The sequence below is a fragment of the Bos indicus x Bos taurus genome, chromosome 8 (genome assembly GCF_003369695.1).
Source record: "Bos indicus x Bos taurus breed Angus x Brahman F1 hybrid chromosome 8, Bos_hybrid_MaternalHap_v2.0, whole genome shotgun sequence".
Taxonomy (NCBI): domain Eukaryota; kingdom Metazoa; phylum Chordata; class Mammalia; order Artiodactyla; family Bovidae; genus Bos; species Bos indicus x Bos taurus.
Window position 1 is genome coordinate 21,574,731 of NC_040083.1, and position 25,355 is coordinate 21,600,085.

General features: G+C 35.5%; 1 protein-coding gene across 1 annotated transcript; it reads right to left on the reverse strand.

Moving 5' to 3' along the window:
• Positions 1-11,234: 11,234 nt before the first annotated feature.
• DMRTA1 (DMRT like family A1) lies at positions 11,235-22,872 on the reverse strand. The gene is made up of 2 exons (XM_027549116.1): positions 21,917-22,872; positions 11,235-18,730 (listed from the first exon to the last, which is right to left on the reverse strand). Exons 1-2 carry the CDS (start codon positions 22,557-22,559, stop codon positions 17,883-17,885), a joined length of 1,491 nt encoding a protein of 496 aa, XP_027404917.1. The 5' UTR covers positions 22,560-22,872; the 3' UTR covers positions 11,235-17,882.
• Positions 22,873-25,355: the final 2,483 nt, after the last annotated feature.

Genomic DNA, 25,355 nt, shown 5'->3' on the forward strand with positions numbered 1-25,355 from the left:
CAGGGGATCTTCTCAACCCAGGGGTTGAATCCACATCTCCTGCATTGGCAAGTGGATTCTTTATCCTTGAGCCAACAGGAAAGCCCAGTGTAATACTACTCAGTCATAAAAATAGATAAAGTCTTGCCACTTGCAACAACATTGATGAACTTTGGGGGTATCTAAATGAAATAAGTCAGATAAAGAAAGCCAAACATACATCACTCATATATGGATTATAAATAAATAAATAACCTAATCAAGACAAAACAAACACATAGATACAGAGATCAAAGCTGTGGGTACTCTATGGGAAGAAGGGTAGAGGAGGGTGAAATGGGTGAAGGGGTCAACTATATAGTGATGGATGAAAACTAAATTTTGGTGATGAGCACACGTCAGTGTTTACAAAAGTCAAAATATATTGTATATATGAAACTTACATAGTGTTATAATCAATGTTACCCCAGTAAATTTAATTTAAAAGAAAATAATGGAGATTATGGTGAAAGGAGATTCAAAAGTGAGGAAATTCATGTATCTAATGAAGATATAGCCTAGACCATAAACTGGTTAGTCACAGGAGATAACTAGGCAATAAGACAACTTAGAAGAATCCTGCTTGGGTCAAAACAAGTATCAAACACTGACCTCAGAAACTATTTCACCCGTTGAAAGAGACATAATTTGATTTGATTAGTTAATACAGAAATGTATGTTCAGGTTATTTTTTTAAATGAAGCAATCAACTGGAAATCAGTCAAGTTTAATAGCTAGGTGTGGTCAGAAAAAAGAATGGAGAGAGTTCTACCAGTACCATCATTATCCCAGCATAACTGTAGTCATATACAAATCTGTACTTCCCTGAACAGCAATACTAGAAGGTTAAAATTGGGAGGCTGGAGGGAAAAGACATCACTAAAATAATCCTGCCAATTACTAAACAATAAGCAAATAACAATAACACCCTTAAAGTGAAGAGAAGAAAATCTATACTTGCTACAATTTATTATAAAATGTATAATTACTATAGATTTTATATATATATATATAATATAAATTATATATACTTATAAATAAAATACAGTAATATATAAAATATATTATTGTTACAATATATTATAAAATTCCAAAAACAAATTAGGAGATATGCTAAGAAACAAGAAAATATGACCCATGCACTGTGGTGGAGGAGAGAAATCAGGCAACAGATTGCCTATGAGACTAATGAGATGTTAGATTTAACAGAAAAAGATTCCAAAATAGCCATTTTAAATATGCTTACAGAATTATACTCATAGAATCAAAAGAAAACATGATTAAATAAATAAAAGAAGATAGGATGACAATGTTGCATCAAATAAAGAAAACCAATATAGATATTGAAATTATAAAAAATAAAATTACCCAAAGGAAATAAAAGTTAAAAGTACAATAACTAAAATTTTAAAAATTCACTAGAGCTACTCAACAACAGGTTTATAATGGCAAAAAGAAAGAATTTAAAACCTTGAATATAGATTAATAGGCATTATGCAAGCCTAAATAGCAAGAAAAAAAAGATAAATGGAGACAGAGAAATGTGAAACAACATTGAGCATCAAGGTACATATAGTGAGAATACCAGGAGAAGAGAAAAAGTAATGAGAAGAAAAAATATTGAAGAAAGTGTGGCCAATACAGCAGGGTAGGAAGCTCCCATGTTCACCTCCTCTGACAGGGATATCAAAATTAGAACTATTCACAGAGCAACTATCTATGAGAGTGACCTGAATGCTATCAAAATAGATTTATCACAATTACACATACATAGAACAAAGCATAAAGAGATGGGTGAATAAAGCTATAGTTATCAAGCAATAGAGTTTGGGTACCAAAAGACACATAGATAAGTGGAACAGAATAGAGAGTCAAGAAATAAACTCATGGTTATACAGCTAATCAATCTACAGCAATGGAGGCAAGAATATACAATGTGGAAAAAGACAGCCTCTTCAATAAATATTAAGGTCCTTAATTCCCACAGAATTTCTTCTTTATGTCTTTGTAATCCTTATTTTGGAATAAAATACACTTTGAATGCAATGATGGAAACTTTTTCAATCATGGTGACAAAGTCATCTCTAGAACAATGGGTGCTGGTGTTATACTTCCTGGGTGCAAATCATACCTCCATTATTCTGCTAGCTGAACAGTCAGGAAAGTTGTCTCAACAGAAAATGAATATGACTATAATAATAATATAGTATAAGAATATAATAACTACAATAATTTATCCATCATTAAGTTATTGATAGGATAAAATTATTGGCATATATTAAATGCTCAGTAAATAATAACAACTGACATTTTCTCTAAGTTATCATTTTCATTGTTATAACTTTCGTTATCCCCATTAGACAAGTAATTTAGATATTTAGAATTTCTCCATATTAAACATATTTTGTTCAGAGATACAAAAATATAATGCAAATAAAAATGTTAAAAAAGTATTTGGACTACATTTCTCTAGCATAATTTAGTCCTTAGTCAAGACCTCCTTAATAATCTATATAGGGAGCTTGAAAATCATAAATCAAATTGTCAAACACCTTTATGTAGTAATCACAAACTATGCACAGATATTCCAGGTCTCATGTTTCCAGGTCAAAGTTCTCATGTTTCCAGGTCAAATTTAGGGTTATATTACATATCCCCTGTTGTTAAATTATAGTATCAATAATAATTTGCTTATGCCAATGAAATATGAGTCAAAAGTGATGCTGATTTCATCCAAGCAGACATATCTACAAGCCAGAACATGATTCACCATATTTTTAGGTGTTTATTAATATTTGCTATAACTACATATTAATTTTAATTTATTCATATTCTCATCCTTTTATTTAAATATTTTAGCTTATATCATTAATAGTTTACTTATTAATAATTAAAATTAAAATATAAAACCACTAAAATAAAATTTGGTACAATTATTTTATTATTTAAAGGGCAGGCATTGTAGGTAAAGCCCTTCTAACTGTACTCAAAGCTCAGAAGCCATTGAAGAAAAGATCAATGTATTTAATTATGTAAAAACCATAATTAAAAATAAACATTCTGCAGAACAACAACAACAAAAAACACCCTGAGTCAAAAGACAGAAGAAAAACATAAATCGCCAAAATAAAATTCTAACCTCCCTAATATGGAAAGAGTTCCTAATTAAGTTTTTAAGAAAAAGAATAGCAACCCAATAGAAACATGAATATACCAAATGTACAGATGGATCACAGAAAAAGAAATAAGGAAATACGAATGTTTTTTAAGCATTTTAAGAGATATTTAACTTTATTATAAAATAAATGCAGATTAAAACTATATCAATATACTTTTTATCCAAAAAACCCAAACACTTTTACTCTATTAAAGACCAAAATATTTTTGACATACTGTATTAATGATATTCATAAATTGCTGCTAAGACCACACATTAGCTTAACCTATTGAGAGCAATTTGGCAAGATCTTTCAAAATTATAAATTAATCTAAATTCAATTTTATGTAATTTATCCTCTATAGGATATCCTCTATATTGTACACAAACAAAACAACAAATATTCAGTCATCCAATGAAACACTGTTTGCAATCACATAAAATTATCAACACACAGATGGCCTTGAATGGGAATCACAGACTGGAATACTATGCAGTTAGTTTTTAAAGTGGCAGGGTAAAAAAGTCTCTTAAAGCGGCAGGGTGAAAAGCAGTCTCTTTGGGTTTGATGCAAAAAATCTCCAGTATATATTGTTAATTGAAAGAAGTGAAATGTTACTTTTGGGATCATATAAAAGAAGGGTGGGGATGAGAATAAAATTTCATATCTATTTTCTTATATTTGCATATAGAAACTGTGTAAGTGTACCAAAGAAACTAATAATGGAGACTAAGAAAAGAGAGCTATATATTTCATTGAGCTAAAATGGTTGTCATTGCCAAAAAGCCTTTACACTCCAAGCAATTTTTTGTATATTTATCTTTTGTTACACCCTCTGCTTGCAATTTTCATAGAACTATACATCTCTGTGGGAATTAAACATCATAATTTTCCCTTTTGGTCTCCAGATTTTGAAAAGCAGGTTTCTATCTCAGAGCCCCAGCAGTGATCAATGCAATCAACCCTACATGTCCTTTGAAGTACGTCCTGGTCTCAGCCAGAAAGGTAATCTTAAATGGCTCTATATTTGCAGAGGGGACAAGCAAAGCATTTCAAAAAAGTCCAGGATATGGTTTTATGTTTCTGACATCAGCCCACCAGGTTTGCCTGTCAGGCCTAATGTGTGCAAAAATGTTTTATCTATATCTGACATTTCTCAAAGTGATTTCATCAGTTGTGCCTCTGGAGGGTCAAATGAAAGCTTGTTCAACTAGAACTTGAGGCAAAGACAGTAGCAAGCCTCAGGCAATCCCAGATCTTGGAATGTTAAAGGTCAGTGTTAAAATTTATAACATATTGTTATCTAACATTAACACTTCTGCTGATGTATTCTCAAAGAAACTTACATTTTGATGTGCCTGAATCAAAGTTAGTTTCATGATCTGGTTTCTTAAATGTGTCCCTTCATAGCAAACATGAACAGAGCAGTCAATTCAGTTGGAATATTTATGCAGATACATCCACAGGTTGTGAATTGGTTGGTTCTTTGGTTCTGAGCACAGGTTACACGCCAGACTTTGAAGAAAAGTTTATTTTTGCTGTGACTCTCATTGTCACTGATTTGGTATTCTTTGCCCTACTTGCTCACATACAGCATTTCATAGATAAATGTATCAGGTGAAGGAAGCACAATTTCACATAATATTAGCACTGTTCAGTACTATTTTTTTTTTTAAACTAGAGGAGTAGCAGAGTACACACAAACTCTCAAACTCTTGCTTGTATCACACAGGTAAGCTGTCCTTAGGTCAGGCACAGTTATACTGCACAACATGGAAAAGTTCCAGAGAAGGAATCTGACTCCACAAACCTCTATATAGAGCAAAAGGAAATAAAACAGTACTGCAGGGAATGTGTAGGCTCCCAAAAACCAACCTGGCTTCCTGGTGAGGGAAGAGGTCCTGCTAGAAATGATAGGGGTAAGGGAGGGGTTCAACCTCTATAATCATAGTTTTGTTCTCTTGAACAACTTAGACCTGCTGAATCAGCTTCTTGATGAACTACAAAAAGATGGGAAGAAGTGTGTTTCTATGCATACCCAGGACCATGGCATCAACTGGGCTACCTAGAAGAAATTTTATATATTTGCATACAAGTGAAGTAATAATGCATACTATTTATATTGTGAAAGAGTAACTTTATATAAATTAGTAGCTTAGTCTGCTCAGAGAATTGACCCCTTACAAATACAAATAGTAATACAATCTTTACCTAACTCAATCTTACAAGAAATGGGGGACAACCTTATTTATTAAATGGGCCAGGGTGCTTTCCATTTGGTTTAAACAGCTCTTGGTTACAAAAATATGCTTTGTTTCTAGACAGTAATTTGGTGTTTTATTCTGACTTGCCAATCTGATAAAACAGTTGGGCATGCTGTCTCTGCTTTAGCACATTTATTGCATCATTCAGTAAGAAAACAGAATTTCCTCTACAGGCAAACAATTATATCTGTTTTTTTTCTTCATCAAGATATTTAATTTGGAATCTGTTTTAAAATATGCTCTAAATGTAATTTTTAAAATATGATCTAAATATATATTTTCCCATTAACTGTAAAATTACATTTATATTCTGTACATATACACATATACTTACATACACACATACACACCTTAGAGAGGCAGAAAACATGGAAGAATGTAAATTAGTTTTGTGGTTACACTAATCTAGGCTGAAGTTTGAGTTTTATACCACACACTAGTTAGCATAACTTGGGAGTATTACTTAAGCTTTTTCAGGTTGTTTGCTCACTTATAAAATTGGGATAAGTATTCTTCTCAAGATATTTGAGAAGATTAATGCAATGTAATGAAATGTCTAATGTAAAGTACTCAGCATAGGTAAAGACGGCATCTGCCTGGGGTACTGATCAATAAGGACAGCTGTCACTGGAACACACTGGAAACATGGTACAAATTAAGTCAAGTTCTGGAAAAAGGCTCCTTGTGTAACTGGATGTCTGTGGTATTTCACTTCCCACAGTAGTCAGCGCCCTCAAGTGGACACTTTAAAAACAAGTCCTTACAGAGTTGACTCTGAGGAAGGTGTAAAGGGCACAGTGCAAGTATGCGAACTCCGTGGGTTGGAGAGTCCTACAAATATCCATTCCTCCACCAATAATTTCTACATAGTTGTTGCCGAGACCTAACGTCCACAATTCTTTTAATTTTTTAAAAAAGTAGATACATAGTCACTTATAATATTTATTGACATATTTTTAACTTATTTTCCTTTTTTTCCAACTACTGCACAACTAAAAATATTTTCGTTATTATTGCATAATTCTCTACTCCTAGAACTCCCACAGGACATATGTTAGAGCCTCTCAATCTATTTCCTATCAACATTTTAAATAACCATTTAGTTTTTTCATCTCTTTCTCTCAATGCTAGGTTCCAGATGAATTTTTAGTATAATTTTACAATGAATTATCTTCTCAATACTTTTTATCCCAAATATTTTTATTGGTTTTTACCATATCCAACTATTCCACAGAAATACATATCAATCTGAATTTGTTTCATGAATTAATTTCTTTTTAACTATTCTACTTTTATATCTTTGGGGCCTTTAAATCTATAAAGTCATCTACAAATCTTTACCTAAATCTATAAGGTCATCTACAAATCTTTACCTAAATATATAGTCATCTATAAATCTTCCTATTACTTGAATATCATAGATATATGCTCATATCTCTATTGTTTCTTGAAATGGCTATCTGTCTTGGAAGTATATTTCCTCATGTGCATTAGGATTTTAATTTCTATGCTTATATTTAGGGGTAGTTCATTTTTCTTTTCTTTTTTATTCACATTTTTCCCTGTCTAGCAGTTTTGTGCTTGCCTACACTGCCTTCTAGGGTCTCCAGACAAGAATCATGCATTACACTGGCACCTCAAGGATCCTGTTTCACATTAGTATTGGAGTTATATCAAAAGCCATAACAGAGCATGATCTAGATCCTAGTTACATGATTATTTTCTCTTTTCTATCAGCTCAACCTAGGTACAACTCTAGGAAAGCATGGCAGCCTTTCTCAGCCATGAAATTAAAAGACGCTTACTCCTTGGAAGGAAAGTTATGACCAACTTAGATAGCATATTGAAAAGCAGAGACATTACTTTGCCAACAAAGGTCCGTCTAGTCAAGGCTATGGTTTTTCCAGTGGTCATGTATGGATGTGAGAGTTGGACTGTGAAGAAAGCTGAGTGCTGAAGAATTGATGCTTTTGAACTGTGGTGTTGGAGAAGACTCTTGAGAATCCCTTGGACTGCAAGGAGATCCAACCAGTCCATTCTAAAGGATATCAGTCCTGGGTGTTCTTTGGAAGGAATGATACTAAAGCTGAAACTCCAGTACTTTGGCCACCTCATGGGAAGAGTTGACTCATTGGAAAAGACTGTGATGCTGGGAGGGATTGGGGGCAGGAGGAAAAGGGGACGACAGAGGATGAGATGGCTGGATGGCATCACCAACTCAATGGACGTGAGTTTGAGTGAACTCCGGGAGATGGTGATGGACAGGGAGGCCTGGCATGCTATGATTCATGGGGTCGCAAAGAGTCGGACACGACTGAGCGACTGAACTGAACTGAACTGAATATAAACCACATTTCCAAAGTCTCATTCATCTTTCGGAGAAGGCAATGGCACCCTACTCCAGTACCCTTGCCTGGAAAATCCCATGGACGGAGGAGCCTGGTGGGCTGCAGTCCATGGGGTCGCTAAGAGTCGGACATGACTGAGCTACTTCACTTTCACTTTTCACTTTCATGCACTGGAGAAGGAAATGGCAACCCACCCCAGTGTTCTTGCCTGGAGAATCCCAGGGACGGTGGAGCCTGGAGGGCTGCCGTCTATGGGGTCACACAGAGTCGGACATGACTGAAGTGACTTAGCAGCACTCATCTTTTTTTTTTTTAATTCCACTACCCATGAACAGAAGATAATGCTGGGAAATTAGTCCAGCCCTCTATTTATTGTCAGATCCTGCTCTATTTCTTATCTCTTGAGATACTTATCTTGTCTTTGAGCAAGGCTATGTCTTTTTAATTTCTAAATAACTGTATTTTAAATCTATCACTGCTATGTATATTCAACAAGAAGGGTAAAATGGTTTAAACTGTGAATTCATAATTGCTTTTTGACAAGATGTTAAGACATACCATTTTTAAGTCAAAGTAATCTTACTGTAATAAAACTCCCAGTGTGTTCCACCCATGGAAATAATCATAGGTTTCTACATTTGTCTATAAAGACAAGGATTAAAAATTATAAGACTTAATTTATCCTTATATTTTTGAAAGTATTAAGAGTATGTTAGAAAACAAACTTTTAAATCAAAGAATAAAATTATAATATATGAACCAAAGCATCTGCTTTGGTTTTGAAAACCTGAAAATGACAAAAACTCAGCATTTCATCAGTCACCAAATTATATTATTCCCGATTATTTAATTTACTAATAGTAATATTTTCTACATGGAGGTAAAAGTATATGTGTTGTGTGTGTATATTTTGCTAAAACTGAGAGCAAAGAACGCAATTATGGCTGGCAATTTTAACACCCCACTCTCAGCAATTCATGTGATTATCAGAATAATAATAAAGGAGGAATAAAGAAGAACTAGACAACACAACCAACCAACAGTATCTGATTGACATATACAGAACACTCCACTAAACAACACAGAGCACACATGTCTTTCAGGCACCGATGGATGAGTATGAATATTATTTTTTAAAAAAACAACATTGAGCTGAAGCAACAGATAGATTTGGCCTGCAGAGATTTTGGCATTGACTACTCAATCATATTTTTAGGACTGAAATAGGTGGGAAATATGGTAAAGTCATACTTTATTTATATATGTGGGAAAGCACTAACTCTGATGAAACTCTTTCTTGAATCACCATAATGGACACTCATGGCTCTTCAACACATGTCTAATCTTGAACCTGTTATGAAAACTTAGGATGATCCCCTTGAGTAGTGACTTTGCTGTACTTCTAATAACTTAAACTATAAATCTTTCTCCTAGCTTAATCCAAGAGGACCTGAGCTAATTTACCAGGTGACTATACCCTGGGAAAAGATAAATAATAATTTTTTCAGTGTTTATTGGATAATGGCTATTCCCTTGGAAGCTAAACTGCTACTATGATCCACCAGGCTAGATAAGATTTAAGGAAGAGGAATGAGATCTAATCATTACTGACATTTTGTTTCAAACCAGTCTTACAGTTGGTCCAATATGTACCCATTTACCCAGTGTTTATTTCCTCAACTCTAGAAAGCACAATTGGTCAAGACATATCTAGCAACTGGGAGAATCCCCAAATTGGATCCCTGACCTACAACAATTAGGCTTCCTGTGTATTGAGGATGATTAAATAGGAAATTTCAAATGGAGATCTTTAGAACTTACACTCCCACTGAAGTAGTGAAACAAACATCCTGGAGAGATTGCCAAGGTTTGTATCCCCACCAGAAGTTTAAAGGATTCTAGCACATCCCCTTTCAATTCATCTATTTGGCCTATAGATAAGGCAGATGGATCTTGAGGAATGAGAGTACACTATTATAAAATTAGGTGATTACTACAACTGCAGCTATATTTCCAGATGTGTTTGCTTTGTTGGAGCAAATCAATACTGCCCCTTTTCTCCAGTTTGAGCTATTGATCTCAAAAATAGTTTTTCTCTGGAGTTGTTAAAGTCACCAGAAACAGCAGTAAACTTCTTAGGGCTCTACCAACCCTCCAGCCATTTTCTATAGTTTAGTCCACTAGGAACTTGTTTGCTTCTCTATTCTACAGGACATCAAGCAAGCCAACAATATAAATAATATCATGCTGATTTGACCTGATGAGCAAAAGGTAGTATACACATTAAATATCTTATTAAGGTATATGCATGCCAGAGAATGGAAAAATAACCACCACAGAAAATGAGAGATACATTACATATGTGAAGTTTCTAGGCATCAGTGGTCTGGTGCCTGTCAAAATTTCTCTTATCAAATGGTGAATGTGTTTCTGCATCTGATACCTGCTATCTCTGAGAAGTGGATCTCTAAATTTGGGTTGCAAAAAATAAATGATTTGGGCATCTTACTTTAACCTGTGTACCAAATTACCCAATAGGCTGTCAATTTGGGGTCCAGATCAAAAGGAGGTTCTACAACAGAACCAAGCTTCTATTCAATCTGTCTTGCCACTTGGTTCACATGCTTGAAGTGCCTATGACAGTTGGGGATCCTAAAGGAACCTAAAGCAAAACCTTACAGATAAAACACAGTATATCTCTTTGGGATTTTGGAGAAAAGTTATACTTTCTCAGCAGATTATTCTCAACTGAGAAATGGCTTCTAACACATTACTGGGTCCTGCCTGAATGCAAACACTTACTACTGGTCATTAAATAATGATGTGCCCTGAAACACTCCTAATGAATAGGATGTTGTCTGCCCCAAAAGCTTGCTGTAGCAGTATTCCATCAAGTGGAAGTAATAGTTAGGCTTTTCTCCACAAGTTTTGAAGTCACAAATAAGTTGCACAAAAAGTGGCTCAAACATCCATGGTTCACGTACTCCTGCCATACTGCCTCCTCTCTTTTTCTGTAATGTGAAGTTGTCTATGAAAACAGAATGAGAAAGCACAATGTGATCTTTAATCAAACAATTCCCCACACTATTGTGACAGTAGCTGAAGTGGACAGCTGCACTGCACGTGTGGCCCTGAAAGACCCTGAAAGTGGTGGGGAAAAAAAAAAAAAAAAGCTTTTCAATGGGAAGAACTTCAAGCTTTCATACTGCCTGGAAGTAGAGGTGAAAAGAGGTATAAATCTAGAATGAGTCATGAGCAGTGACTAACAGTTTGGCTGGATGGCCAGAAACTTGGAAGAAACATGAAGAAATATGATCTAGAGATGTATGTGGAAAGACCTCTCCAAATGGGTATGAATAAGAGAACATTTTTGTCCCAAACAAATACTCACCAAACAGCAACCTTAGAAGAAGAGACCTTAATAAACATATACACAAGGTAACTCATTCTTTTCCCATTCTTTTATTCCCATCATTGCTCAATTGGCTCATGAAGACAATAATTACATAGAAATATGGAGCTTATATATAGGCTTAGCAAAATGGATTTCTACTCATCAAGGCCAATTTGGCTGAAGTCATTGCTGAGTACCCAACCTGCCAAGAGCAAAGATCAACACTGAACCCTAAAATGGCCATTCCCTGGGGAAACTAGCCAGACACCTGGTAGCAAGTTTGTTACACTGAATCACTCCCATCATTGAAGGAGTAGCTCTTTGTTCTCACTGGAAAAGACATGGTTTTGCCTTTCCTGCCCTAGTGTTTCTGCTTAAATCCCCATCTGTGGGCTTACAGAATGCTATACTCATCTACACAGTATTCCATACAACATTGCTTATGACCAAAAAAAAAAGACAAAAAACAATTTTATAGCAAGTGAAGTGCAACATTGGTCTCAGTCTCATGCACTTCTCTAGTGTCATTATGTTCCCCTCATCCTGAAACAGCTGGCCTAATAAAATTATGGAATGGCCTTTGGAAGACTCAGTTATGGCACCAGCTGGTGACAGCACTTTATGGGGCTGAAATAATGTCATCTAGGATGCAAGAAATGCTTTGAATAAGCTATAAATATGTAGTGATGTTTTTCCTATACTCAGAATTTAGTTTAGGAACCATAGGACAGATATGGAAACAGCTCCTCTCACATTAACAATAATGATGCAAAAGCAACATTTTCATTTCCTTTCCCTATAACTTTTTGGGGGTTTAGAAGTTGTACTTCCAAAAGGAGAAATGATTCCACCAAAGAATACAGCATTGTGCTGGAACCTAAGACTACCACTGTCTACTCTGGGCACCTCATAACACTGACACAAGAAAGGGTGAGGAAAATATTTCCAGAATGCAGGAGATCCTCCAGAGTATCGCTTAGTCTTCCCATATTCTGTGGTAAAAGTTAATGGAAAGCTAGAACAACCCAATAAAGACAGGACTATAACAACAGACAGGAATAAAGATTTGGGTAATCTCAACAAATAAGGAAACACAACTGACTTACACACTAGCAGAGTAGAGAGAATATGAAATGGAGAATGGGCAAAGTTATAAATATTACTGATTTCATGACTAGTTGAAAACATGAGGGCACTGATAGGAGCATTTATTTCTTCCTTGCTTCTAAGTGTCCCCCATTTCCTTATTGTAACATAAGATTTACTAACAGTGGTTATAACAATACCTCAGAATGATAGGATATTCAAGGGGGGTTCTGACTCAGACAGAAGAGGAATGAGCATCCCTCAAACATGGGTAAATCACTTTGTATCCTCTCTTATGAAGGGACATATATGTTTTCATTGAACAAAGAATCAATTTTAGGTGAAATAATGAATCACGTTTTACCTTTATTGGGAAGTAAATATGGTTAGTAAAAGTGAGTATGAACGCCATACTGACAAGGGGTGCACTGGGCTGCTGGATTTGCTGATCAACTGTAGTTGCAGGTCCATCACCTGGTACCTGCTTCCAGACCCACAGTATTAGAAGCTGTGCAGAGTCATTAACTTCCTTTATACCTCCTTCACAACACCTTTCCTTGGAACCATCTGAGTGACTTGACATGCTAGATCTCACAGATTTCCTGAAAATTTCTACTTCTCTTGAAAGGACCATTTGTCTACCCACACCAACACTTGGCAGATTAGTTAGTAACTCTCTGATCTGCCTATTTCCCTCTACCAAACTTTATCTTCCCAGCTCCTTATGTACGTGTTCAGTCGAATTTCTAAAATACCTCCCTAATTTATAAAATAACTTTATATTTTATAATATAAAATAACTCCCTACTGGTACTCTTTTCCTGGTTGAATACTGACTGATAAATGGAGCATAAACATAAAACTCATTTGCTGCTCATTTACTCCATATATCCCGCAAAAGAATCAAAAAAAACAAAAAAACATGTACAATAATATATGTATACCTGTGGCAGATTCATTTCAATATTTGGCAAAACTAATACAATATTGTAAAGCTTAAAAATAAAATAAAATTTAAAAAAAAGAATGGCTCACCTATGAAATCAACAATCAAACAGCAACAAACAAACTGGACCGAACATTGTTTATTTCTCTAGTGATGTCTGCCTTTGGGGTTCCAGGTTCACTAGAAGTGGATTAAATGCAGTTACAGTATCCTTCATGTTCCTCTAAATTCTCTATGTAACTTTTGCCTTCTATTCACCTTATAGTCATTTTTGTTATATGCTAGTTCTTTAAACATTTTCATTTCTCCTACTTTTAAAAATATTTCTTATAGAACCCTACATTGCCACCATAGTCATTTAGTATCTTATGCCTCTTTGCTTATATCCCAAGTTTTAGAATCACTCTTCGTACATGGCACTCAGAACTGAACACATTACTTAAGCTAATATCTGAAGAACTCATATTTCAGAGTACATGGCACCATCATCTCCCTCCTTCTACATACATTTTTCCTATTAATGTAACCTAAATATCAACTGAACTTTTAGAACAGCCATGTTACATGGTAATCTCACAGTAAATCTACCAATAAATAACATTACTTTTTTTCTCAAAAACTTGTTGCAAACTCAGGTCTCTCTTTCTTCTTATCTATGTGTGTACAGTTGATTTTTTTAACCCTAAGATCTTGAATGCTATATCAATTCACTGCAATAGGAATTACAGTCTAAGAATCAATCATTTAAAATTTGATTCTGTCAACTGAAAAATCAGCTGCCGTTCACAGATGAGTGTGGTCCATGAATAAGATAACAATGAATTGTATATCTTTATTTCTTCATCTGTCAGAAGTTTTATAAAAGGTCAAGGACAGGATTCTAAAACATTTGCTGCTTGACTCAGATTTTTCTAGTCAACAATCTTTGGCACACTTGCTCAACTCTCTTTATATTTCCTGCTAACTATAAACATCTAGTCCATTGTTTACTGAACTTGTTGCTAGGATGGATGTTAACATTGGATATTTTTAAAAAACATTTTGACACAGATGTTTTGAAAAGACCACATTTGTGTACCTATTTTAAAACTATTAATGTTCTCATGAGACAACGTCATGTGGTCATTTTGACTTACGGATACTGTGACACAGTCTTGAGAAATTAAAATGCCATTTTTTAAATTACCAATTAGGTAAAAATGAGAAATAGACATCTCTATAGTTCTTATACTTGTCATCCTATTTTCCCCTGAACCCCTCATCATTAGCATGGAGTTCAGAAAGGGGAAATGACAATGAATTTTTCTCATTTGAGAAATATTTAGTAAGCAAAAACCAACAAAGGGTGTTTTTATGTTTGGCACAGTTGCTCTGAAGTATTACATCAAAACAGCTTAAATTTTACAGGACATGATGCCAAATAATTAAAGGTATAGCTTTGCAGTGCAGGCATCAATAATGAGATTATTTGGAGATGTGTGGGGATGGGAAGAATGAATCTGAGTGAGATCCTTTCTCCTAAAGGATGAGCATCTATGCTTAAGAATCAGGCTGCCCTGAGTAGACCTTTGACTTTATGAAGCTGATGATGCTTCATCTCCTCTTGTGCTTGCCAGCATAATTCTATTTACACAGTACATAAGCTTCTCTTGTATTCTGAAGGCTTTTTAATTTCAAAGACAAATAAATGTCTAAGGAACATGCATTTTAAAAAACAGTTGAATGGATAGGTCACTTTGTAAATAATTTTTTTAGTTCCAAGTTCACAGATAGGAATCTCTAGAAGGGAAGGTCTTAAAATCCCCAGCATCTTTTTGTTTCAGCAGAAGTTGAAGGGAAAAATAGCAGATTTTACTCACTTGCTCTTCAGTTGTTCCCCTAACTCTAATCCATTTTCACAGAATAGCTAGATGACAGCTTACACCATGAGGCCTATGCATTGAATCAGAGGAATCAACACGGAAATAGGTATTCTCCTTCTTCCTTCCCATCCTTAATTAGTGATTTAGGAGTTCATACCTCAAGCTGCATGGATGAGCATAAACCTCAACATTACACAGAACTCACTGATGTAGCAACACTGTCAAATACTGCCACCACTGGTTGGTGGGTTGGTTTTGTATACATGGGTAACAGTCTGTGAGCAGCTTGAGGGCAGGTCTCATATCTTGGCACCTCTTTATCCTCTCATCTAGCACAATGCCTGGCACAAAGTAGGTGCTTAATAAATAGTTGTTGAATAAACTAGTATTTTTATCTTTCATTTACTTCAGTCAGTGGAAAACTTGAGCACCTATTTATGTCCCAGAAACTCTAGGAAGCTGTGAGTGGACAAACAGGCATGAATCCTTCCTCAGACTTTATAGTCTAATTGAAACTGGTAAAGTAACTTCCACTCCTAACAACTGGCAATAGTATCTTAACATAAGGATGGGCAATACTATTGCCAAACCTCAATCTCCTCACATTCAAGTTAGTGGTTGGACAAAATGTTCTGTAAGATTGTTTGAGTTTTAAACTTATTGTAAAGGGTAGGAAATGTATAAAGTACTATGTATATTAACTTAAGTTTTAAAATTATAAAACAGTTTTTAAAATTTGAAAACTGTCCCTAGTGGATGTTCTCCCCAGTTCAAAAGGCAAATGGATACATGCACATCATCACATAATCCACGTAAAGAATCCAGCAACTCTAGCGCTCTTATGTTGTTGTATCAGATCTCTATTGTATAATGTAACTTCTTTGAGAGCACATTTTACATTCGGTACCCTCTATAGAATCTAGCACTTTTAAAATAACATTCAACAAATGAATTAATATAGTGGAAATACCTTAAAAATCACCAAGTATTCTAACCTGAATGGCATTTAGGAGATTCAAGAATCCCAAGAAATTGTATTCAAAACTATGTCTGTAAACCACTTTGCAGAGTTCTTTGGTTTTATCAGTCTCAAAGAGATCTACCATCCAAAATGGTTCCTTCATTTAGTATATATTAATTGAATATCAACTACTTGCCAAGCATTATACTATGATTTAGGCTTGGAATCTAAAACCTTTTTAATAAATAATGAATATTAACTGTATCAAATCTTTATAAGATCTGCTTTCTCACATTCATATCATTAAAAATAATGCATACTCTATTACACATTTACATCCTAAATCAGCATCAGATTCTATGCAGTTATTTAATATGATATTTGCTGGTAAAATATACTTTAGAAATATATTCTTATCTGGCTCAACGGAAAAGTCTAAAGATGATAGAACCAACAGAGCTTAAATGTATAATATACAGACAGTAAGATACACAAGTATATATAAACACACATACACACACACATACACATAATTTAAGAAATCTTTAGTAAATAATGCTGTCAAATTCTTTTAACCATCTCTAATTCATCAACTATTTCACACCACAGCTGAATTTCCATTTATTCCTAACAACAGAATAGAGCTCCAATCCTTTAAAAGATAAATGATGACAAATAAAGAAAATTTCATAAAATTGTTTTGTTCTCAGGGACTTCCCACTGACTAAAATAAATAACTTTCAAATTCTCTAGATGGAGAACAAAAGTAATTTTAAAATCTCAAGAAAACCTTTAAAATTTAATGACAATTTTTCCCCTTGGAAATCTCTTATCCCCTCAATGCATTAAGCATTATCTATCTAGAGTCATTTAATATTCATATGAGCAGCTATTTAAGTTTTCTGAATAAAATGATTTTTACCTTTGAGAATGGCTGCCATAGTCCTGCCATAAACATATGGAAAAGGTTATTTCCCCAGATAAAAGCATAAGCCTAAAGATTTAAATCCTCATCCACATTAGATGTTCATTTTATAATATGAAAATTAAATATAGCATGATCCAAAATAATCATTTTCAAAAAATGGTTACATCATACTAATATTAGGAACCATTTGTATCTAATTTCTACACCATTCCAGCACTTAGCTGCAATTAGTGATAGTGGCCAGGAGATGGAGCATTTCTCATTTCCTAAGATTTACTTCATAGACCTTTGTTTAACTCACAAAAAGTGTCCTTTAAACAGAAATGTTTTATAAATGGCACTTATCACCAATGGCAGATAGGAATGAAAAACAAGGCATTCAGAAAAAAATAAGGACTTAAATGTCTCAAAAGTTTTACTAACTACTAATCACTTATACGTGAATAAAATACATTGAATACCTTTTATCTCTCCTGTGTACAAGAAGCAGAAGGAGGAAAAAAAGTTTAGAATACTACTTAGAATTACCTCAATTTTTCAATTCTTACTTCCGGCTCATTTTATATAATCCTAGACTGCTTCATAATGTATAATTATATGCTCCATTTTTTCAATGAACTAAAAACAAGTATAGTTTTAAATTGGGAATTTACAACCGATATCTTAGGGAGAAAATTCATTAAAGTAAAAATATTTCCTGAAATGGTTTTATTCAAGGCACACATGATGTTTAAATGTTTCTTTCACTTAATAAATGCTAAAGAAGAGTCTTTAGATCTCAAATCTATTATATTGCTTGTAAAAAAAAAATAGCATTTTTAAAGACTGATACGTAGTAAACACATTAATAGATGTGGGTATGTGGGTTATAGTGCATGCTTCTAGAAATACTCCAGAAAGGGAGGTAGGCAGATGCATTACAGGTTGCTCTGATTTGGCCTGGAATACAGTCTGCCACCAGTTACTGAGTCTTTGATGGGAAGGTAAGAAGAATCCCTAATCATTCCTGAAAAGGCATAATCCAGAGCTGGCCTACAAGGCAATGATGGTACCAACCCAGGAGTCAGATAGGGAGACATGAAACCAGACAGCCCTCTCCCTGGAGAGGAATATGCCAGTCGAAATGGACTGATACCTAGTCTAGGATTTAAGCTATAGAGACTTGAATCACCTCCGTAAGAAGCAGAAGAAGTGTGAAGGGGAGAGAAAGCTGATTTATTTCCTAGAGTTCCAAAACCAATTCCAGCTAAACTAAAATTCGAAACTCTCGGAAAAGCTGTGTTTTCCAATGCTCCTGAATTTGCTAGGTCCCTGGTGTCTGGTTTGTGTTCTTTTCCATTTAGGATCTCTTCAATAGCTTGGACAACATCCCCTTTGCAGAACTGCAGAATGCCTTCTAGCCTGCTGCGTCTGTAACTTGGGAAAATCTTGGTAAGGATATCAAGAGGATCTCTTGGTCTAGAGGACACAGTGGGATGGCTGGCTGTAGAATCAGTGAAGTCTTTGGCCCACTCACTTTCATTTCCTGATTCCAAATCAGAGGATGACAGGGACCTGGGACTCTCTTCCCCTCCTGACTGCTCCCCAGGATGAAGAGACTGAATGCTATCATCCTTGTTTGGGTTTTCTGAAATAGATGACCTGATGTTTTGTTTTCCAGTGACATCATTAGACTTAGGAGATGATCTCAGGGTAAACTGATGGGATTTAGACCCCAGTTCTTCTTGTCCACTCTGGCATGAGTCACATTTACTCTCCTTTTGTCCTGGGAAGAGGAAAAAAAGGAATGAAATAAAGGGAAAACTTCCAAGAACAAAGTACTGCCCACCTATAATTAATGCTGGATAAAATAACTTGTTTACTCATAGTATATTAATAATACTTATTATTCACTGTAAAAGATGTTAATGAACAAAAATTTTTAAATATCATTTGAAAATGCAAGTGTTGCAATAGTGGGAAAATGCAATTTATCATGTCATTTAAGGATCACAAAGTTCTATAATATACAAATGCTGTAGTTATTTAGGAATCAGAAAGTAAAATCTATTGTTACCCTAAAACTGTTAACACCAATATTTTACATTATTTGCCCCATTTAGCGATTCTAAATTTTCATAAATTTTACCCAAGTTTTGTTGTTATTCACATGAGGGCTTTTTTCCCACAGTGACAATATGCAGAAAGCACTAAATAAAACAATTGTTTAGATAAGAAATCAGAAAAAAAGAACAATCTTACTATTAAAATGAATATTCTATTTAATCACTAATGCTAAATTTCAAAAACTGGTTTTTCACTCACATTTCAGGTTCCAAATAAGGTTCCTGAATAATGTGAAAAAATAGCAGAATTTTTCATTTCCTTTCAAATCTAAACCAATAATGACAACTGCTATACCAATCTCAAATCATATCAGAGCTTGTGTGAGACACAATAGAGAGTTGATATTTTTCATAATCCTCTGTAAAATATGGACTTTCTCATTAAATCTCTAGGGAATATCAGTAAATGGGTTTATAATCAAATTGTTTCTAAAAGAAAATAATTTACAGCACTCTTTTCACAATTGGAATCTGCATATACTTTCAAAGTATCTTGTAGAAAATATTAGTCATTTGCCTGAACTCACAACTCCCTTTCAATATTAAGGGAAATGTTCCGAAAACAGTTTCACAGAAAAATCTGATTTTCTATCTCAATATGTTGAGCATATGAATATTAATAAAACAAGACTATCTTTCAATACTTTTTGCAAGGCTAATGCCAGGAAAACAATAATAAATATTTTTATTTTGATTTACATTTACTCTTAATCTATAGATGGAGTTTCTCTATTTCCATTAGAAAGTGTAAACTGTCAATGAGGTATTCAGTTTTATTGTCAAACTTTCTTTTCGAACAAGATTTATGAACTAACAAAACACATATAGCAATGATTTGCAATGCTCCTATGTTTTCTCAAAGAGCAGTCCTATATTCTAAGCAAATATCTACAGTTTGCTTTATAAAATTAAATGTGTACAATTTAACACATTGAGAATGAAAATGCTGTCATTACGTCAAACATGACAAAAAAAAGTCTTTTTTTTTTTGCTTCTGCAAAATCACAAAGACTCTAGAATTTTCACCTTTAAATAAAACAATAAATGTCATCTAATGATATAGAGATAGATCGGCCTTGGTCTGCCACTCCATTTTATTTATAAATATGACTCACTACATATGACCCCTTGAACATGTAAGGTATCACAGTTTCATCTCTATAGTAATTTTCATCTCTATAGTAATTTATGCATAAAACACAATACAATGTAATGAAATACTGATGGCATCAGACTGTCTAGAAAATAAGTGTCTTTAAAATACTGCAATATTGTTACGTCATCTCTTTTCTCTCAACTCCTATAGCTGGTTTTTATCATTGAATGCTATGTATTATACTGTAGTTTTAGGACACATATAATTTTCCTTCTTTTGATTATAATATTCTTTTGTGTAGGAAAATCTTATTCACCTCTGAACCACTGTTTGTTTAATGAATAAATACACTAGTTTACTACAGTTCATGGATATTGTATAAGAGAAGGTAGTCAATTTAGAAGTGTCTTTTCAAAAAAAAGAGGTCAACTGAGGCAAACAATAAAATAAAATAAATGATCTATAAACATCACCCTCTCAAAAAAAATCACATAAGTCAATGCCTAGCAGAAGGTTGACAGTCAGATCTCATTGTCAATTTAGTTTGCAGAATTTTAATTTTTGCTTCTTTTTATAGCAGTTTTGCCTAACAACTTTATTCTTCAGCCCTCCTTGATTTTTGATGAGAAATGTTTAAACTACATTTTGTCCACTGACACAAACTAGAACATGGACAAAAAGTGACATCGGTGAAAACAAAATCATATATGTCTTATTTAAGTAGAGTCTTTTTTCAAAAGTAAATGCTGTGATCTGTTAAGAGCTGCAATTTTCACAATTCAGAGATGTTTTCTAATTAATAACTTAATACATCATTATATTTTAATTTCATATGACTCAACCTATCTTGGATTTATACAAAAACACCAAAATGACATTTTCGTGCAAGAATGACCTACTGTAGAATTATGAAATTTGCTAAAATACAGTAAGATTTATGTTAGCATGAAAGGTTAATTTGGGATAACCCTAGTCAAAAAAAGAAATCTTTTTACCTGACATAGAGGGTAAAGGCAGTTTGTAGTCAATAAGAGAAAAAAATTAAAACTTATTGGATAAGAAATCTCTAAGGTTAAAATCCCCAAAGATAAGAAATTCTTGGACTTTGAAATTCATATCAATGGTTTTACAAACCTAAATTTAGAAAACCTAAATTTCTTTCCTATGAGAAGAGGTAAAACTTGAAATGTTAGAGTTTTCTACACTGTTGGAGGCTAAAAAGCAGCTGAAGAAAAGAGGTGGAACGCTTAAAATTTTTTAAAGAGTAAAAATGCTTTGGAAGATTTCAGTCTCTTCCCCACTTCTAGTTGATCTGTCCCACAGGTGAAGACTGTACTCCCAACCACAAGTGAGTTTTCCATGCAAGATCACCATTAACTCTGGTTTTGCAACTAAAAAGAATACAGAGCAAGGTCAAAATGCAGTTTCTTTCATTAAGTTTTTCACTCAATCTTTGCTCTAAGTTCTTCTCCTCTCGCAGAGAAATTTGGGCACAAACTGCATTCCTAGAATGAGTTCCTCAACTGATCACTGGCACTTCATTTTTTCATTTATCCTATCATCTAAGGGGACAGAAAGCCCTAAGGAAGTGAATGTGATAAGTCTCTAAGCAGTTTCCCAGAACCTAAATGCTTCTTTTAAGTTCTTTCTCGCCCTCCTCCATGCCATGGCTGCTTATTTCAAAGATTTTTTTTCCTCCTCCAAAACAACCATTTTTATTTTGCAAAGAGCAAATGTGAGATCTACTCACCTTGTTTTTCCTCTATATAATCTGGCTGGAAAATTTCGAAAACAGGGGTCGCCAGACCACTAGCCTGTCTCGAGGCACTCAGTCCCAGAGCAGTCACCGTCGCAGGGCCGCTCGAGGTCGTCTGGGAAGTCTCCGTTCTGCTGCTGCCTCCGGATGACCGACCCCCTGGCCCTGAGGGTCCAGGGTACAGAAGCCTTTGCAGCCCCCGAGCCTCGCTCTCCTCTTGGGCCTGCTGTCTGCGCAGCGCCACCTGTGCGGCCATGACACGCTGGCGTTCGGCGATCAGGGTGCACTTGGCACACGCGCAGTCCCGCCAGCGACAGAAGCGCTTGTGGCCCTTGAGGGCTGACACCACTCCGTGGTTGCGACAACGGGCGCACTTGGGTGTCCGTGGGTAGCCACCGGCCACAGCGCCCACCCCCCTTTCCAGTTCGGCAGGCGGCGGGCAACCTCCGCTTCCCGCGCTGGAGGTTGCCCTCAGAAAGAGGCTGGACGGGCGCAGGAAAGTTGGAGGAACAGGTATCCCCGGGGGTACCGGTAACGCCGGAGACGGGGGCGGAGGGGCCGCGACCACCAGTCCCGGGGCCAGGTGGAGTGGGCCGCTGCGGCTGCGGTCTCTACTGCCACACTGTGACTGCTCCATTTCCGAGAAGTGTCTGGTGAGGGAGGAGTCGCAACAGAAGAGTGCTCAATCCGTAGCTAACCCTGTGAGATGCGGGAGCCGAGAGGGCCAGCCTTGGTCCCTCTACCTACCACCTCCACACCCACAAAGTCTGACACAATTCCCGCGATGAACTTGGGGACAACCGCTTCCCAGAGCTGGAGACTCTAAGAGGCGCAGAAGCCCACTGAGCCTCTTAAAGTCCCAGGGCGCTAAGTTAATGCCGTGCTCTCCGCGCTCCTTCGCCTTCGGAAGCAAGAGAAGGCAAGACTGTAAAGGCTACCCCGCCCACTGAATCTACTGGCCAAGGGCTGAAACTGGGGAGGGAGGGCCGCGGCGGGACCTGACCGTCTGGGAGGAGGGGCGGTGGGAGACACAAGAAATTGCCCCTTCACACACACACACACACACAAAAGCTCTTTTCTCCCACTTGCTTCTCCATGAATTCCTCAATGTATTTTTTTTTTAAAGATAATCTTCTCTCCTTCCCCATGCCTCTTTGTCCTTCGTAAATTAAGCAAGATTTGAAGTTCTTTCCCCAGTTCCTAGCTCCTCCTACGATCTGAAGATTTGAACATGGAGTTCTCCGTTTCTTTCCTTTTCCCAGATGAAGTGTTTAAGATGGTGTGTGTGCTCAGTCGCTCAGTCGCTCAGTCGTGTCCAACTTTTTGCGACGCCATGGATTGTATAGCCTACCAGGCTCCCCTGCCCTTTGGATTTTCCAGGCAAGAAAACTGGAATGAGTTGTCATTTCCTTCTCCAGCTTAATTGGTAGCACGGTCGAAATTAATGAGAAAGAACAAACAAGCTGCAAATATTACCCACACCTGAAAGATACCTTATTTTAGGGCCTTAGGGCTGCGGCAAACAGTGGATAAGTATTTAAGGGACCTGACTCACGTTCAGAATCTTAACATGCATCTCTTTATTTAGACATGCAAATTTGGATTCTATATATCATATTTTGACATATTATCATCCAAAGAAACCCTAATGAATTTCTTATCTATAACTACTTATAGGTAGCAATTGTGTTAAAACTTTCAAAAATACTTCACATTTCTATGGTAAACTTTTGGGGAGGGTCATCTAGACCATTCTTTAAACATGCTATTATTAATTACACACTTAAAATATGCACTTAATGCCTTTAATTGTAAGAAAATATCATATTGCTTTTAAACCAAAAGACAATTTAAAGTAGGAAAGTAAAAAATAAAATAAAAAATAAAGCAGGAAAGTCATGAGTGTGTTCCTTAATGGAAAAGAGAGTCAGGGTTCTATCAGTTTTTCAAGGTAATATTCAACTGCCTTGACAGGCAATTCATATTCTAGTACTAAGATAGCAAGTAATAATGAAATTTTTACCATTCCACCTATTGACATCCAGGGAAGACATTGCTAATCAATATGGGCTTGCTCTTACTGGCCCACTTTACACCAACATCACCATTACCATCCTCCCATATTGGCATCCTGATATTCTATCATAGAACTTCCCCACCCTTCCTAAGTATTAGAACTGCCTAGGGGAGCGACTTCACTTTCACTTTTCACTTTCATTCACTGGAGAAGGAAATGGCAACCCACTCCAGTGTTCTTGCCTGGAGAATCCCAGGGACGGGAGAGCCCGGTGGGCTGCCGTCTATGGGGTCGCACAGAGTCAGACACGACTGACGTGACTTAGCAGCAGCAGCAGCAAGGAACTTATATAAATACTCTAAACCAAGTATTCTGATTCTTTTTGCTCTGAGTCTTTTAAACTCTCAAGGTGAAGATTATATATAACCAAGGTTTTGAACTGCCACTGTGGGATCTATTCCTAACCTCTGTGGAATCTACAATACCCAATTTTCTCAGACTTCTATATCTTTGCTCAAGCCACTCCTGCCTAAAAGCTATTTATTCCCCTATTGTGGAACTCACATCAAATGTATGAGTAATGAGTTTTCAGTGCTATATGGATCATTAAAGCACAGTGAAATACCTAGTGAGAAAACAATTCCTTTTTTCTACTATTTTTCAATAATCTTGATTACATAAAAGAAAATGCTCAACTTGGTATAAATATGACTATCATTTGTTAAGCCTTATCAATTATGCTTTAAAAAAAATTAAAAGCACCTCAACAAGTAACACCGTTTACCTAGAATTTAACACTATTTTTCTGTTTTTATTTGATTTTCAGTTATCTTCCAATTATGGCAAGTGATATGGATTTTCACCCAAATAAGTGAAAATAATTCTTAAAGTAAACATATTTAAATAAAATGTGTGTCTATTGAGATGCAAAATGACAAAATGTGTGAAAGATTAAAAACAAACCTTGTTGATAAAAAAAAATAATGGAAATTGAAATAAATGGAGAGAGAGACCATTTCCATCAGTCAGAAGACTCAACATTCTAAATATAGTTCTACCTAAATTGATCTATAGATAAATTCAACCTCAAAATTCCAGCAGACTTTTTTAGTAGAAATTGTCAAACCTGCTCCAAAATTCATTTTGAAATGCCAAGGAAAGACCTGGAATGCCAAAACATCTTTGAAGAAAAAAGGATAAATAAAGTTTCAAGGCCAATAATATCTTACTTCAAGAATTATTATGAAGTTATAAAAATAAAAACAGTACATTAGTGATAAAAAGATAGAAAAATCAACCAATATGGCAGAACAGACAGTTTTAGAAACAGACTTACCCAAAAATAGACAACTGATTTTAGACAAAGGTATGAAGACAATTCAGTGGAGAAAGGACATTTTTTTCTCAACAAATTCT